This window comes from Archocentrus centrarchus, chromosome 19, assembly GCF_007364275.1.
Source record: "Archocentrus centrarchus isolate MPI-CPG fArcCen1 chromosome 19, fArcCen1, whole genome shotgun sequence".
Taxonomy (NCBI): Eukaryota; Metazoa; Chordata; class Actinopteri; order Cichliformes; family Cichlidae; genus Archocentrus; species Archocentrus centrarchus.
Genome location: NC_044364.1, coordinates 13,663,682 through 13,679,536, shown reverse-complemented (window position 1 = coordinate 13,679,536; position 15,855 = coordinate 13,663,682). Strand labels below are relative to the sequence as shown.

Below are 15,855 nucleotides of genomic sequence, written 5' to 3'. Positions count from 1 at the left end.
TGTTGGTTGATTCTGCGAGTCGAGCGATCCATTCCCTCTGCTTGTTTAATGTGACAGCAGCAGGACTTGATCTTTGTTTGTTCAAAAAAAAGTCGGCCCAAGTGGCGTGTTTAGCTCCGTTTAATGTGTTTGTCTTGTGATTTCCAAATGCTGAACATGCAAACAGATAAATCGTCAAGGTTAATTCGCTATCCAGCCATATGACTGATCATCTCCCTGCCATGTTTCTGCTTTTTTTTTAATCTGTCCTTCAATCTCTCCATCTTTCTCTTCTTTCCCTTTTTGCTCTCATGATGCAGTTGATAAAGTTGCGTGAAGAGGTAAGTTCTTTTCTGCTCTAAGAATTTTAATTCTGCTTTCCCACTGAAACTTCCATTTGCCCCCCTTTCTCTGTTAGAAATTTAAAACGGCTCATATGGACACTTTCTGGATGTCTGATCAAACAAGGCTGAACCACAGATCATGACTTCCCTCTAGTTCCCCCTTCCGTAAATATCAGGAAGTGAAAGGCAAATATTGGGGAATCCGTCTCAAGAGTTGCTTCAATTATTGGGACCAGCAGCATTCAAGAACTTGATCAGCTTTTGAGTTTTGATCGGGAATGGCAGCTTGGAACTGTTACTGTTCCTTAAATTTCTTAACATGGGGCTAAAAAAGCTGCTTTCCGACTTGTGCAGTAAAGTAGACTGAGGTTATTTTTAGTGATTTTGTTATGTGTTTAAGGATGTACATTGTAGGCTAGTGTTTGTTTTGTGCTTTTGATTACAAATGAAAGGAAAGAGGTGCTCAGTAAGATGTTGGGCCACCACATGCCGCACCTTGGCTTTGATTGCTCAAGTCCCTGGAAATCTCCTGGAGGGAAGGAACACCGTTCTTCCAAAAGATATTCATTCGTTTGGTCTTTTGATGATGGCGTTGGAGAGCACTGACTAACACATCAATCTAAAATCTGCCAGAGGTGATCACCTGGGTTGAAGGGAATCTGAAGACCATAGCATATGACTCACATCATTTTAATACTCATCAAGCCATCCAGTGACCCCTGTTTCCATATACTGTATATAAAAGAAGCCTCAAATTTGCCACCTTGTCTTGGTTTTTTAACTTAGTGACAATATTCACTGTGATATAAAATTAGTTGCTTTTAGTGCCCTTGCCTCATTTCACCTCCTTCCCCAAAGTGCAGGGAATTTTTCATCATAGTAAACAAAACTATTTTGTATACTAGACTGTAATCATGTTTACTTCTTCTGTAAAGTTTGACATTAAAGGAGAGTGACTTGCTTTTGAAGCCAGTCTCAAGTGGCTATTTGAGGAACTGCAGTTTGGAATTTCTGGAAGAAAATGTTGTGCATAATTAGCTTTTATAGCATCTAAGTATAAAAAAAACCCCATCTGAAATAGTGTTTTAATTTAGCAGAAAAGAAAAAGTTGGCTACAAGCATATAACTCAGAGGTTGGTAATAGGATAATTTCCTGTCTGTGTAAGGGTCTGTTGAATCTTAAAACACATTCAGCTGTATACATGAAAACAAAATGGGAGGAGGAAGGAGGAGTAGATGGTTATATGGAGACTTTAATGGAAATGTGCCAGCTAACAGAAATGGAGTTGGTAGAATTTGATTTGGTAGAAGTTTTTGATAAGCTATATTAATTCCATGTGTAATTAATATAGATTTCCTTGTGCTTCAGTTTGCTTTTTAATTTGAAAGATTCGTTCAATTTGTAAAGTCATACTGGGCTCCCACAAATACCTATCACTATGCTTGATATGTTTATGAAGTCTACATAAAGTTTGCTTTGCTCTATTTGAGGCAGATTTTTTTTAGTTACTGTAGGTTACGTTATATTCTTGTCCTGGCCTGAACTTGTCTTTGTAGCTATAGCTGCAGTATGTTGTTAAATGTGCCTTTGAGTGAGACTTTATTCAAGAGGGATTCTGCAGAAACAGAGTAATTCAATTTCTATCAAAGCCTCTCCATTCACACCTATCCATAATTTAGAGTGCCAACCTGGCCCAGATGCCATGTTATTGTGCTTTTTTTCTTTTATTTAGCTGTACTTTTGTTTCCCCTTCTTCTTCCCACTTTTTTTTCCTGCATTTCCTCCTAGCCTGAGGGTCAGAAGACATCTTGAGTTACCTCACCTGTCTACCCTGTTTGGAATGGTCCAGTCTGTATAATCGGGCTTGAATCTTTGCCCTCGTCGCCATTGCAGTCTTTTACCCTTTTGCTCTTCCTGCATTTGAATCAAAGGCTGGCACAGCTTATACACACTTAAGCCTTGCTTTTAAAAAAACTACACTTTTTTTCTTCAGCTGAAAAACATGTTTAAATATTTAGCACCCATATTCACAGCTGTTTGACACTTGTAATTCCTCGTCTTACAAGTCCCAAACAAACGGCAGAGAAGATCACACAGTCAGTCTGAATCACAGCTGTCATCATTATTCACTTTGACTCTCCCCCACCCTTATTGAAATAATAAGGAAATCATCTGAACTTTGGAAAATGGTGATAGTAACCGCCTGTGTTTGATATTGAAAGAAGGCAGGAGAAGGAAAGAAGAGGGGAGAGATTTCTTTTGAGCTACAGCTGCATTGTTCTGGGGCTCCCTGTTAATAACTTACAACTGAAGAGTGTTTCTTGACGCAAAAAAAGCACAACAAAAAAACACCATTTTTGTGGTTCCTAAGAAGATCTTTGTTCAAAATGTAGGTGTCAGATGAAAAGGCATACATACATAGGTAGGAATGGTGGTGGTGGTGGCGGTGGGGCTCACCAGTGCACTCTCAGATGCACAATATTTAACATATATTATATTTCATTCTTTTGCTAGAAGGTTCCATGAGAGGATCAGGCATGATTTGATGGGATACTCGGTTTTTTTTTCAACTGGATAAATGACAGATCTGAGTTGCAAGCCTGCTTTTGAGCTCAAAAAGGTGTTCTGTGCATGTCTTTGCCTTGTTCTGGTTTCACAGTGGTTATATCAGAACCGCAAGGGTCAAGCCTTGATATGGAACGGTGTAGCACACCGGCAGCCACTTTGCATTTCTCTCAGCAAAAAATGCTGACAAGAATGGCTTGGATCTTTGCTTGCTGCACAATAGAAAAACCTAGTTGAAAACTTGAGTACTTTGTCGCAAATTTGGGTTGTGCAAGATTGATATATTGGAGCAATATTGCTTGTCTTTAAGAGTTACTGCATTGTAATTTGTAGGCATCATCTCTTTATCTGCAGAAGTGTAGAGAAGGAGCTTTAGTTTAATTTGTACATGTTCTTTTTTATTATTTTCCCCGGTGTCATCTTGTGTCCATGGCTGGATTGTTCCATTATTAGGGCCTTCACAGTGTGCCATTACTGGATTCTTAGTGGCTGAACTTTCACCCTTTCCTTCAGGTTCTGTCACCGTGAAACTCAAGATGCATTATTCTAATGATCTCACACACACACACACGTATACTGCCACTACAACCCCCCCCCCCCCCCCCCCCCCCCCCCCCCAGTGCCCCCCCCCCACACCTCACACACCTACCCACCCACACTCCCCCAGCCCTCCCCCCCGGGCCGAAAAGAAGACAGAACGAGGGAGAGAAGAGACACAGAGAGAGAAATTCAGGAGGATAAAGCTTTGAAGTGGCTTTCCATCGCAGCTAGTCTGCCGGCCGTCTCCCCGAGACGTGTCACCTTTGCCGAGAGGGAATAGGAAAATCACGTTTCGAATGGTAATGATAACATACTAATCACTTGAGCTCTTTGAAGAACCCAGGGAGTGCGCTACTCTGTCAGTATCCCCGGCTGCCTCATGCTCCCAGGCACACACAGGCACTGCAGCCATGGTCTAGGTGTATTAGCTTAAGCGTTGCATGTCAGTACGTCCCCTGTATCGCAGCTGATCCATAGGGGCTCATTATAGCCCAAGCTTGGTATCCGTTTTCTCCCCCATGTATACTGCCATCATATCTGTTGGTGCCACTACCTCTTCCACGCCACCTCAAAACCCCCTACCACAACCTTCACCAAAAAACACACCACGCCTCGCCTCACTCACCAGCTACTTATCAGTTTCCTCCTACCACAAGACCATTTTATCACTCAGCCACCCAGCCCGTTCTCCTATCTCTCCATCCTCCCCCTGCCCTCCCTTTAACTATTAAAAAGTATCTCTGCAATTTTAAATGACATCTGTCAGCGGCACAAAGAAAAAGGAAACGAGGGAAAGAAAAGAGTTCAGAAGGAGTTTTCTCCTCCCTGCTCTTTTCCTATCCCTCTTGTTGTCAAAGTTTGAAAAGTGTGTCGTTGACTTATTATTTTTTTTTTTTTCCCCTCCACATTTTTCATTTCCTCTGAGTGATTAGCTGGTACACATTTGACAGCCAAACCAAAACTAGAGATTTCACTTCTTTCCCCGTCCCCTTCACTCATGTGATGGGCATAAACCCTTGTCAGATGGGCGGCTGTCATTCATTGGGTTGTTTTCCAGTGTCAGATGTGTTAAATCTGATCAGTTTCTTAAGGTTGCACATTAGAAAGGCTGTCACAACCAACAGCATTCAAGTAAACATTTAAATCTTCCATGTTTATGCTGTTTGATTGTAGTGCGGGTTTAATGAAAACTGGGTCGTATGTTGGTCTTGCACAAAAAGTGTCCCAGTTCAGTGGATGCTGAGGGGTTGTATTTAGTCTTTAAGTGTATCTTTACGTGTTATATAAGTGGTTGGGCGCTTTGGACTCGACAGACATGTTGTAGGTAAATAAATCCATAGGTTCTGTAGTTTTTAGAGCTTGGGAATTCTGTTTGTAAGGCCAGTATGATTTAAAAGTCAACTCAAAACAGTCAGCGGTTCCAGACTTTTAACTAACTTTATCTAAATTTAATTAATTGTTTCAGACTTTTAGGGAAAGCTTTGAAGAGAAGCTGGTAAAACTGTAAATGTTGGCATTTCAAAGCTACCACTATTATTACAACCTCCACCAAAGAAAGTAAGAGGCCATAGAGGACCTCCAGGCAACAGATGAGCTCTTTTCTTGTCTGTCTTGTCAGATAGTAGGTAGAGAAGAAGCTAAAACCACTGGTTTACTCAGTATCATTGAACTGCTATCAGTAGTTTGTACTCATGAACACATATATATTACATATTGCAGCCTTAGCTTAGACCTTGATACTCACAAACATCCACTTTGAAAAGAAATATATAAAATTGCCTTTTTAATCATTTATGAAACACACCTCTTCTTGCTATGCTCTCTGAACCCCATGCTTTAAATGGGCAGTCTTGTCAATTGTTGATAGCTGTGAGGAAGCCAAGGTGGAACACAGTAACGCACACCACTAATGCGATATGTGTTTATATATTCATGACACTAATGGGTTTGAAAAATCTTTTTTTTTTTTTTTTTAAATTATATCTTTAAAACAGTTTATATGTAGGATTACTACCCACACGTAGACACCATCAACTGGACCTGATTTTCTTTTACCTGGGCAGCTCTTTAAATGAAATTGTATTTCATCTTAAGGCAGGGAGTTGAAATAAATTAACTGTTCTCTGTAGAGTGGAAGGCCAGGCTGTGAAACAGTACAAGGAGGCAGCAGAGTTCCAAGTAGTTCCTCTTTTTATGTCCAAGATGAGGCAGCAGCACCCTTTACATGCATTTGCTTGATATTCCATCAGGACACACCACATTGTCATCCATGAAGGTTATTGCCAACATGGTTGTATTATGTTGTCGCTGTGGATGTGGTCTGTCTGCTTAGGTGACGGTGCTGATGTGTTTCTTTGAAATGGGTCCCAGCCCTCTCAATCAATTTTATTTTGTGTTTGTTTCTCTGGCTTGATTTCTTTTTTTTTTTTCTTTTTGTTTTTCTATTTATTGCAGAGAGCACATCTGTTGGACAACACAGAGAAGCTGGAAAGGTCATCACGGCGACTGGAGGCCGGCTACCAGATAGCAGTAGAAACTGGTACGTGTTCTGTTATGGATTGGAAAAGGAGTGGGGCGTCGTTGGGTGGGGTGGGGGGGTTCAAGATAGTGTTGAGGACGAGTGAGCGACAGCAAATTGTCTTGCTCATATGCGAGGTGGGGGTGTGTTTGTGTGTGTGTGTTTGGAGGGTGGAAGGAGGGGAGTCGGGGAGGGAAAAAAAAAAAAAACTCTTTCCTTGACGCCTGATGACATTTTCGGGAGCACATCAAAGGTGAGCCAGGGAGGGAGTGAGAGAAGTGTACAGGCGACAGATCGGGCGCTGCTTCTCCTTGCTCTGCTCCTGAAGAAAATTCAAGCATCACTATGGCTGTGTCTCTGTGTGTGTTATGTATGCATGTGCATTTGGTGGGTGGTGCTGTGCCTTTTTTTTTTTTTTTTTCCTTCTCCACAAACAGATAGGGGGTCTATGAAAATAAACAATGTCAGCATTCCTCCTGAAGTTCTTAATTCAAGAGTGCACAAGAAAGAAAATAAAAACATATCACTTTCTAAATAAATCCTCTTAAAAACACACAAACTCCTTTTTTTCCCCCCCTCATTATCAAGGATGGTTTTAATCTTAAAATAGGAAAAAAATCTCATTGGGATCTTAAATAGATTTAACCAGTTAGCATATTTTTTTTTTTCTCCCTGTCTTCCTTCCTGACAGTCACCACATTATTGAGGCACAGTGTATTCCTCAGAGATATATCAAAGCTCATTCTTGAAGTATCAACCAGCTTTCTGTGGCTTCCGTTGTAGTTTTGAAAAAGTTTGTCAATTTACACTATAATCGCAGGGTGGCTGGTGTGTGCGACATCGACAGATTTAATAATTCAAGTCAAGGCAGGTTTGCGCGGAGACCACTGGCTTTTGATGTTCCCTGTAACTTGCATTCACAAATTCCTAAATACAATCTGCATTCTCTGCCTAAAAATGTTGATTCAAATTTCCGAGATGATTCTGACGTTGTTAGAGTTTCTCGACAGTGTCGAATTCTGCTGCAGCCGGCAGATTTTTTTTTTTTAAATTCCGCTCTGCCGCAGCTTTCGCAGTGGCTTGTTTTGATGTTTTGCCTCACAGCTTGGTTGTTGGTAAAGAAGTGCACCGTGACTTAGCAGTGCTGATCACCTCCCGTGTCCAGCGGTTTCTCCTGCTGTAGTCAGCCACATGCCCCTTGACCCTGTGTCACCAGTGGCTGTCTCATCCAGTGTGTGTGCAGCTAGCTAAGAACAATGCCCGTTTATCCTGCCTTGGTCCCACACACGTGGCTCGGTCCACACCAGCTGTGGGGTGTGTTTGTGGTTTGGTGGGGAAGCTTCGCCCCGTGTCTTTAATCCATGACCCCTTCCTTTACTCTGCTGTCAATACCAACCCTCCGCTCAGATGCACAACCTGAAATGGCGATGTCTCCAGGTCAAATAGAGAATACGTCTGCACAAGGAACGTAGATCCACACGGCATATGCAGCTCTCTACCAGACTAATCTGCCAAGCTCTCAAAATCAAGGAACACTGCTGGCATGAACATTAGGTAGCCAGATTTATCCACTCGGTTAATACAGTTTGACAGAGTTCACCATCCGATCCAAAGTTCAGTTTTTTTCTTTTGAGTTATTCACCCATTTCAAACCATATATTTTCTTTTGTTGTCCCTCTTCCCAGACATCTTCATAAAATCCTGCACTATTTAGTTCATAGGACTGCCAGATTATTGAGTCACACAGCACACTAAAGACTGGGGTTTGTGTTCAAATTGGTTATTTTTATAGACCAACAAAGACTCTGTTTATTGTAGTTCCTTCTTTTTCACATCAGCAAAGTGCAAAACAATGAAATAAATATCCAAGTACTACAAGTACTATGCTTTAGTCATTATGAAATGCCATTGGCAGTTGTTGAGGAATAAGCTTTGTGTTTTCAAATGCATAAATGTGGCATCCATAGATATTAAACAAGAATAATTAGAGTATTAAGTGTTTTTCCAATCAGACATTCTCTAGTCATACTGTAAATGCTGCTCTTGCCACAAAGCTCAACTCTCCTTAGACATCTAAGCCCTACTTTTTATTTTTTACGAAGAGCAGTTTAGTGTCGTTATTTTGCAGTAATTCAAAGTTGCATTCTCCATCCACAATGACACAGTAGCCCTTAAGAACTACAATTGACCAATGGGGGAAGTGGAACTAAAAGACATTATATTTCAAAGCGATAGATCCTGAACAAAGAAATGGCGTAGAAACTCTTTGCCCCCTTTTCTCTTCACCACCGACAATATATCTCTTAATGACCAGGAACAAAAAAAACAGGATGCTTCTAGGTCACATTTAAGGGAAAAAAAAGAGGACTCTTAGTTCTAAGAAAAGATGAATCTTGACACAGTATCATTTTATCATAGATATTTTAGTTTTTTCTTCTTCTATTCTCAGTGTCTCCAGTGTATTTTGTGAAACAAAGGCTTGCCAAAAGCAGTGAGAGCCCTCAGAGGGATATGGAGGAGACTCTTTGGGCATGCAGAGCTATTTACCACACGCACCCTCAAGAAACAGGGTTCTCTGTTTGTCTCATAAATAAAGTATAGAACTTCATTAGTGAAGAGCACTGACTTAAAAGCCCAGGCACAGAGACATGCAGACATGTCTCTGTGCCTGGGCTTAGAGAAGTTAAAGAGGGCAGTAAATAAAGAGGGAGGGCATGCAGTTAGCCAATTTAAAGACATTTGAGTCAGGGGTATTTGAAATGCCCAAATGTCGAGGCTTGTCAAATTTGGATATGTTGTTAAATCAAAGCCACGCTGGATTTTAGTCCTTCGTGCCAAAGCTGAAAATATATTGAATGATTCATGATGCTTGTTTAAGAATCAAAATAGCATGTTGGACAAGATATCTGTGTTGCAATGATTTGCTGCTTTACCTTTCTATTCATTAAAGGTTAGAGACACATGTACAGCTTCTAAAAGATATGACTAAAATAAATAGAAAAAACACATACATTTTTAAAAACAATCTACTTAGTCATCAAAATCATAACTCTAATAGTTGAGTTTTTAAATTAATTTTGCTTTGTTGTGGCAGCAGTCAAAAACCTTTGGTGAGGTTACTGCGCTGGTGAGAACATAAATAGTAAATTTATAACTTAATAAAAATCTAAATTTGTGGATTTTATTTTTTATATGTAAAGGAAATGTAATTTTACAAATACTAGTTAGTGGAAAAACAAACCAGAGGCAATATTTAAAAAGTTGTACAATTCAGTAAATCACCCAGCAAATATGGAGGGAATTTACTTTGAAAAATTCATCCCCCTTTATACTTGTCGCAAGTAACTTAGCAATGCCAGCAAAATGAGCCGCTGAGACAAAGACGAGGACGGACAAAAGCTTTGCTGCTCTGCATTTTAAAGGTGGCCACCAAGAGGCTGAGACACTTCTTCTTAGGTGAGTGTTCGTGGTGTTTAGGAGCCTGTAATCAATCCTGCAAAATGAAAACAGCTCATTAGGGATTGATTTCAGCCCCGTTTAGATAAGCAGAAAGGGTTGGGGAACGGCCCCCAGGGGCCCCAGCCTGGCCCAAAGTTCACGCCATGCCAGGTAGAGAGCAGCACTGCAGGCTATCAACTTTATTAGGATGGAGATAAGCTGATTAGACCTTGTCAATCAAAGGTGGCAGTGACTCAATCATGATCCAGGGGATTTTTCTTTCTTTCTCTCCCTTTTTCTCTCTCTTCCCACTCTCACAGTCTCCCTCTCTTTTTTGTGATAAATCATTGAAGCGACCAACAAAGTGGCAGCCATCGCTGGGCTAAGCTAAGCAGCCCTGCAGTTGTCACCAAGGCAGACGTGTGAGGACCCTGTGATGATGTGACGACTATATTAAAGAGTACATCAATTTGTTTTAGAGCAGTTTGATTTTCAACTGCAGTGGTATTAAAAAAAAAAGGGGGGGGGGTGTAAAGAGGGGAGGGCGAGCATGTCGGCGTCATCGAACAGGATTCCAGCGGCAGAGCAAGGGGTGCTGGGACAGCAAGAAATAAATAGATAAATGACAGAGTGACGAGAAATAAATAAATATGTTTTTGTAAACATTAAAAAAAAAAAAATCTTCATGGCTCCCTTTTGAAGCAGAGTGTGGCTTTGAGTCTTGCTGAGAGTCCATGGGTGCTGGAGTGGCCCAGTAACACAGCACACATTTGTCCCGACTCTCTATCTCTCCCTCTCCATCTTCGTCGCTTTCTCTGAGTCTCTCCCGCTCGCTTTATTTCTCCCTGTTCCCTCTAAAGATCAGACTCGATGATTCTTTTGGTGCCGGGCCACCAAAGCGTCGGCTCAAATCCATAAGCAAACACTTAATAAATGACATAGCCAGTTATGTTTATTCAGACCGACTTATTATATTTTAAACAGAGGTTATTGTTATCCCCTCGACAGATTTTATTTTATTCTTTAATATTTAAAATATGCAGTTAATGTCATGTAGTATAATATTTTATTAGTATATTTTCACAAATCAAAATCCTACAAATAAATAGTTAATGTTTTTAAATGGAATGGGTTTTTTTGGAAATTGGCAGTTATTTTTTAAATTTCAATACATTTTAAGAGATTGGTTTTAAAATTAAATTAATAATATTAATTTCAAGTTTTGTTTGACCTGCAAATACAACCCAATTTTATAATTTTTTTTGTTAGTCAGTATATACACTATATGCAATGTAAATCTTTTTCTTATTAGCATGTAGCTGAATCTTTTCTCACTTCTTATTTTAGTTTATTCTCTCTGTTCTGCAATGTAGTTTGAATATTTTAAGCATCTCTTTTTCATTTCTCTTTTTAAAAGGACAGTTTGCTAAAGTGGATTTCCTTGAGGTACAGCATAATAGATCACTTTTTTGTGGGCTGATACAATTGGCGTGTTGCATTGTCTTCAAAAAGAATATGAAGTTATTTGATAATTGTTTGATTAATGGAGCCGAGAGCTTGGACTTAAATATTTCACAGCTTGAGTTTTCAGCTAAAGAGAAAGGAGGCCTTTTAAAAAAAATATGCTTTAAAGCAAAAAACGTTTTTCTATAGCTATTTAAAAAGAAAATAGTCGTTAAAAAAAAAAACACTGCCAAAATTTCACTTGAAACCACATTTCCTAAATATATATGCTTCAACGCATAACATCTTGCTCTCAGAAAATCTAGCCGTGGGTGAGCTGTTTATCGGTAAACCCCCGGTGGATGAAAGGCGTAGCAATAATGATTTTTTCTCTCCTAATCGGACCTTGTCAGCAAGGCGTCTTATCGTGGAGAGGAAAATGACACCGATCCTATCGAAGAGCCTGGAGTCCGAGTCGGCGGCGTGTGTCCCCCCCAATCATGGCCGGCCGTGGCCCAGTCATATCTAGCGCCGCCACAAACGGCGAGCGACGCTTTTTTCATGTGGACTTCAAAAACGTCGCGAGTCATTAAAATTGCACCCACGTTTGGCAGCGGGGATCAGCCGCTCTGGAGCGAAAATGGGATGTGGGAAGAGGAGACTCACTAAATGTGTTAATTCCATCCTCACATGTTTACGGCTTAATTTTAATCTGTTTGAGGGAGGAGGAGGGGTGGAGGGACGATTGGAAAGGGGGGCGGGAGGGGCAATGAGAAAGCCTCGCACTGCAATAAATCGCCATTATCTTTGACACCCTAGGACTCAGCTGTTCCAGGGATTTAGGGGTCCACTGGCAACAGTGTATATCGTAGGGCATGAAAACACTGTTTACGCTTGAACTGCGGTAGCTAAGGTGCAATCACCAGTTTCAGGCTGGCCAGACAAAAGGCCTTGCGTGCACAATGGCCAGCTAGCATACGAACCCTCAATGGAAGAGCTGAACCAACAGACTCAAGTATGTGTTTGTGTGTGTGTGTGTGTGTGTGTGTATGTGTGTGTGCGTGCGCACGCGCGTCTGTTTTCCTGAACGTGCGTGGGCAAGCCTCCGTTTCCCTGTGTATCGACAGGTGTTGCTGCAAACATCCAAATATTAGTTCAAGCTTTGTGGGGCTACAAAGATGGAAAGAAGTGACATTTTTTTTGTAAAGTTAAATGAACATTCTCCAAAAATAGATCAAGAATTCCCGAATAAATAAAGATTGTTCTGTTTAAGCTACAGTCCACCAGCTACTACAGCTGCTGGTTGCTTCCTTGTGTTCCTCTATTAGGTCTCCACAGTGTGAGCTAGCATTAATAAAATTATGAGAAAATCTAATAATTAGACCTTTAGTCAGTTATTAGCTTCAACAAGGCTCTCAACATAATGAGACTCTTGGAAGTAATGATCTGACTAGAGAGCTCATTGGAGCTTTCCTGCTAAGTATTAAAAAAAAAAGAGAGAGCGAGAGAGCGACAACATTTTTAGCAGAAATATTGGTTTTAAGCTCAGCACAGATTTGCAAAACACATTTAAACATTTAAACTAGGCCTTAAAAGTTAATCACTAGTGTTCCACATATTTAACAACTTTATGATTGATATGATATGAGATTGACCAAGCAACATTGACTCAAATCTTTTTATTAAATAAAGATTAAACCAGTAGAGTGATTTCATTGAACACAGGCAACCCCACTACTTGATTAGCATTCCTCAATAGCAAAACATAAGAAATGTCCCCAACTATGGTAAATGACATTTTTTTTGTGCACTTTACTAGTCTATTTAATCTATTTAATCAGAAAACACAATTTCCTTAATGCACAGTGCCCTTGAGATGATGAAAATTAAGTCATTTTGGCACACTTTGTAAATTGGTCTATATTCTCGATCAAACCCCATCCAAATCATTTATTGATATAATCTTATCCTTATCTCGAGATACAAAACACCCTCCAAATGCTAGATAGTGGTTAGTCACTATATCTTAAAAGACACCATCGTCCCAACCTTAAATCAGATTTTTTTTTTTCTATTTTTAGGTTATAATAACTAAAAAGATACCCCCTGCCTTCTCGCATGCAGAAGAAAAAAGTGTAGCATTGACCTCTGGCTGACACAGAGAAAACTGAGGGAGGTGGTGGTGGTGGGGGGGGAGAGATGGAGAAAAAGAAAGCAGAAAGAGCGACGGAGAGGAGAGAGCTAAGACAACAACTGTGAAGAGCCGCATAGGGTTAAAGAAAAACTGTTTCAGAAGGAAATGGGAGACAAAAGCGCGGACTCGGAGCCCCCATGGGTGCTTTAAAGAGCCGCTACATCTGAGGTGCTGAAATATTAAAAACAGAAAAGGAGAACCGAAAAAAAAAAATTGAAATAGTGAAATAAAGTAAAGGAGTGGCAATGAGAGAGAATTATGCTATTTTGTCACCTGAGGACCTTTTATCAGAAACATTAATTCAGTGATGAAAATGACACAGTGAATGACAAGATGATTGATATTTAAGTCCCAAAAACGGACTAAAAAAAGAGATTAGACATTTATCAGAGTGAGTGGATAAGAACAAGAGATAGCAGTGTTGGAAAGGAGATTACTAACATCCACATAAAATGTGTTTTTTTTTTTTTTATCCGTTTACCAATTTTTAAAAAATCCCCTTGCTTCTCTTTGACCAGTAAAACTCCCTTACACATGTTCTCATTGACAGTGCACTAAAGTGACAACCATTCCTTTTTTTTTTTTTATATATATATATAAAAAGGCAAGAGGCAAGCTACTACAAAGCAGTGTATCTTCACAGTGAGTCTTCTGTCAAGCTGGCAGACATAAATGGGCAATTTTTTGATGCACACTCAGCAGTGTTTTAAGGGTGAAAATTAAGGGGAAGACTATAACATTTTCCTTATGTTTTGCACAGTTAAACAATAAAATCAGACAAATTGAGCCACGTACCTGTGATGGGTCATTTGCAGCGCTCTGGTTTCTGAGCATGTTTTTAAGGGATCATAAAACAATCATACAGCCCGACTTTCTCAAGAATGACATTTTTAAATATTTGCATTCACGTGAAAACATATAAATTATTATTAAGAATCTTATTATCAGCTCTAAAACCTGACAAGAAGGAACTAATGTGTAAGCCATCTATGACTACCAACCAATAAAAAAACATTTTCAGAGCAGGAAGTGATGATAACTAATGGCACAAGACTGAAGTTCAGGTTTTAGACATTAAATTCTGTGTTGTGTTTACAGTGCAGTTTAGATTATAGCAGTAGTACGTAGAAAGCCATAAGGCAATGGCTGGTGGCATTTTAATGGTAGTTTGCCATCATTTATTTGTTGCACACCTACATAAAAGGTGGAGTTTGCACATTTTTAGGCCTTTGTCTTCATTTAGCAATTCAAAACAAAGACGCAAAACATAAAAATAACCACTGCATAATTATATTAAATAGAGAAAAAATGTAATGTAAACAGATAATGGTATATTCTTATACCTTATTCTTTTGCCTGTTTCCTACTTATTCCTTAATGACTGTCATTCAGTAAATATGACCTGTAATTTTGAAAGTTACTCTAATTTTAGTTCACATTTTGGAAAGATTTATATGTACTTTTGCCACTTTATTTATGTAAATGTTTAGTTTACGCCTTGAAAAATTTTCAATTACAAATTCTACACAAAATTTCACATACTCAGTTATTTCTGTTCAGGAAAGGATAAAAAATTTCAAAATGTACAATCAGTGTTTCTCTTTTTCCAGTTATTCTCACAATTTGATATATAAACTTAAGAATAATTCAGTTATTAATAGTCATATTAATTACGTCATATCATATGTGTTTATGAAAGGCTCCTGGACAACTGTTTTCATTTTTGAACAATTCAGAATTCTTTCACACAAAGATTTCTGTTTGTTAAATAGGAGATAAAAGTTTAATGATGACAGTAACAGCAGTCATAATGTGTTTTAATACAATGTGTTTGTATATTTTAGGGTCATAAGATGACTGTTTTTGCGTAATCTAGGCCTTTTTAATGTTTACTATAGTTTTAAACAAGTTTTTTTTTTTTTTCTTTTAAAGAATGATTCCCATTTGAGGAGGTCTGTGAAGAAACATCCCAACAACACTGATTCCTTGGTGTAGCCGGTGCTTTGTTGTTAGGCAGTTATGACTGCACTATGTCACTCATATAGTCACACAGATGTTTTTCAGTAGCCCACATAAAGACCCTGTGGTGTCACGTCTAGAATCGACTGTGTGGTACATTGTGCACTAGAATAAGCAATGCCCATACTGGATTTAAATCACTTGGTCTAAATCTAAAAAAGTACAACCGAGCTTGATCTCTGAGACAGTAAGTGGCGGCTCTAGCCTTAAGGAAACAGTTTGATCCTTTGTTAGAAAACCATATAGGGTTAAATGCTGTCATTAGTTTGTTATTAATGTGCATCTACTATAGACATTCCTTGTGCCCCCCCCCCCCCCTGCAAGGCACACAATTATACTGTACAAACAGAGTGGCGCATATTAGCCATCTCCGTCTGTCCTTGTTCCTCTCTTGCTCAATGGTAGCCCCAAGAATCACACCTCCCCTCCTCTGTCAAAGGAGCTTCCTCCTTGGCTGTCCTGTGCCCATCAGACAGGGTGCCCGGCCATTTAAGACACCCAGGGAACATGAAACGGAGCCGGGCTGAGATGTCAGCTGGTTGCCCCATCTGCCAGTCAGTGGGTTGGTAAAGCTTTTGTCCTGGGGGGTAACCTTAGGAGTGCAGTGTGTGCTGCTGAAGTGTGTTTGTGTGCATGTTTCTGAGAGACGGCAGACTCTGCATCACAGTTTTGAGCAATGTTAGCCATATACAATATGGTGACCTTGTCCTTTTAATTTACATGTGACTTGACATTTAAACCAAAATTACAAAAATTAAAAAATTTCTGTTCTCAGATCAGGGCAAATTAGCTGCTGTGTTTATTGGTAAGGATT

At 39.6% G+C, this 15,855-nt stretch overlaps 1 protein-coding gene across 4 annotated transcripts in view; it reads left to right on the top strand.

Annotated features, from left to right (window-relative positions):
* vti1a (vesicle transport through interaction with t-SNAREs 1A) overlaps window positions 1-15,855 on the top strand; it is a 117,031-nt gene that overhangs the window by 31,576 nt on the left and 69,600 nt on the right. For 2 of the 4 annotated variants that reach the window (XM_030754878.1, XM_030754876.1), the window contains exons 5-6: window positions 300-320; window positions 5,884-5,968. In XM_030754878.1, coding sequence (XP_030610738.1) covers window positions 300-320; window positions 5,884-5,968 — 106 coding nt within the window. The remainder of the gene's footprint in view (window positions 1-299; window positions 321-5,883; window positions 5,969-15,855) is intronic. The other 2 variants (XM_030754879.1, XM_030754877.1) reach the window with 1 other exon arrangement.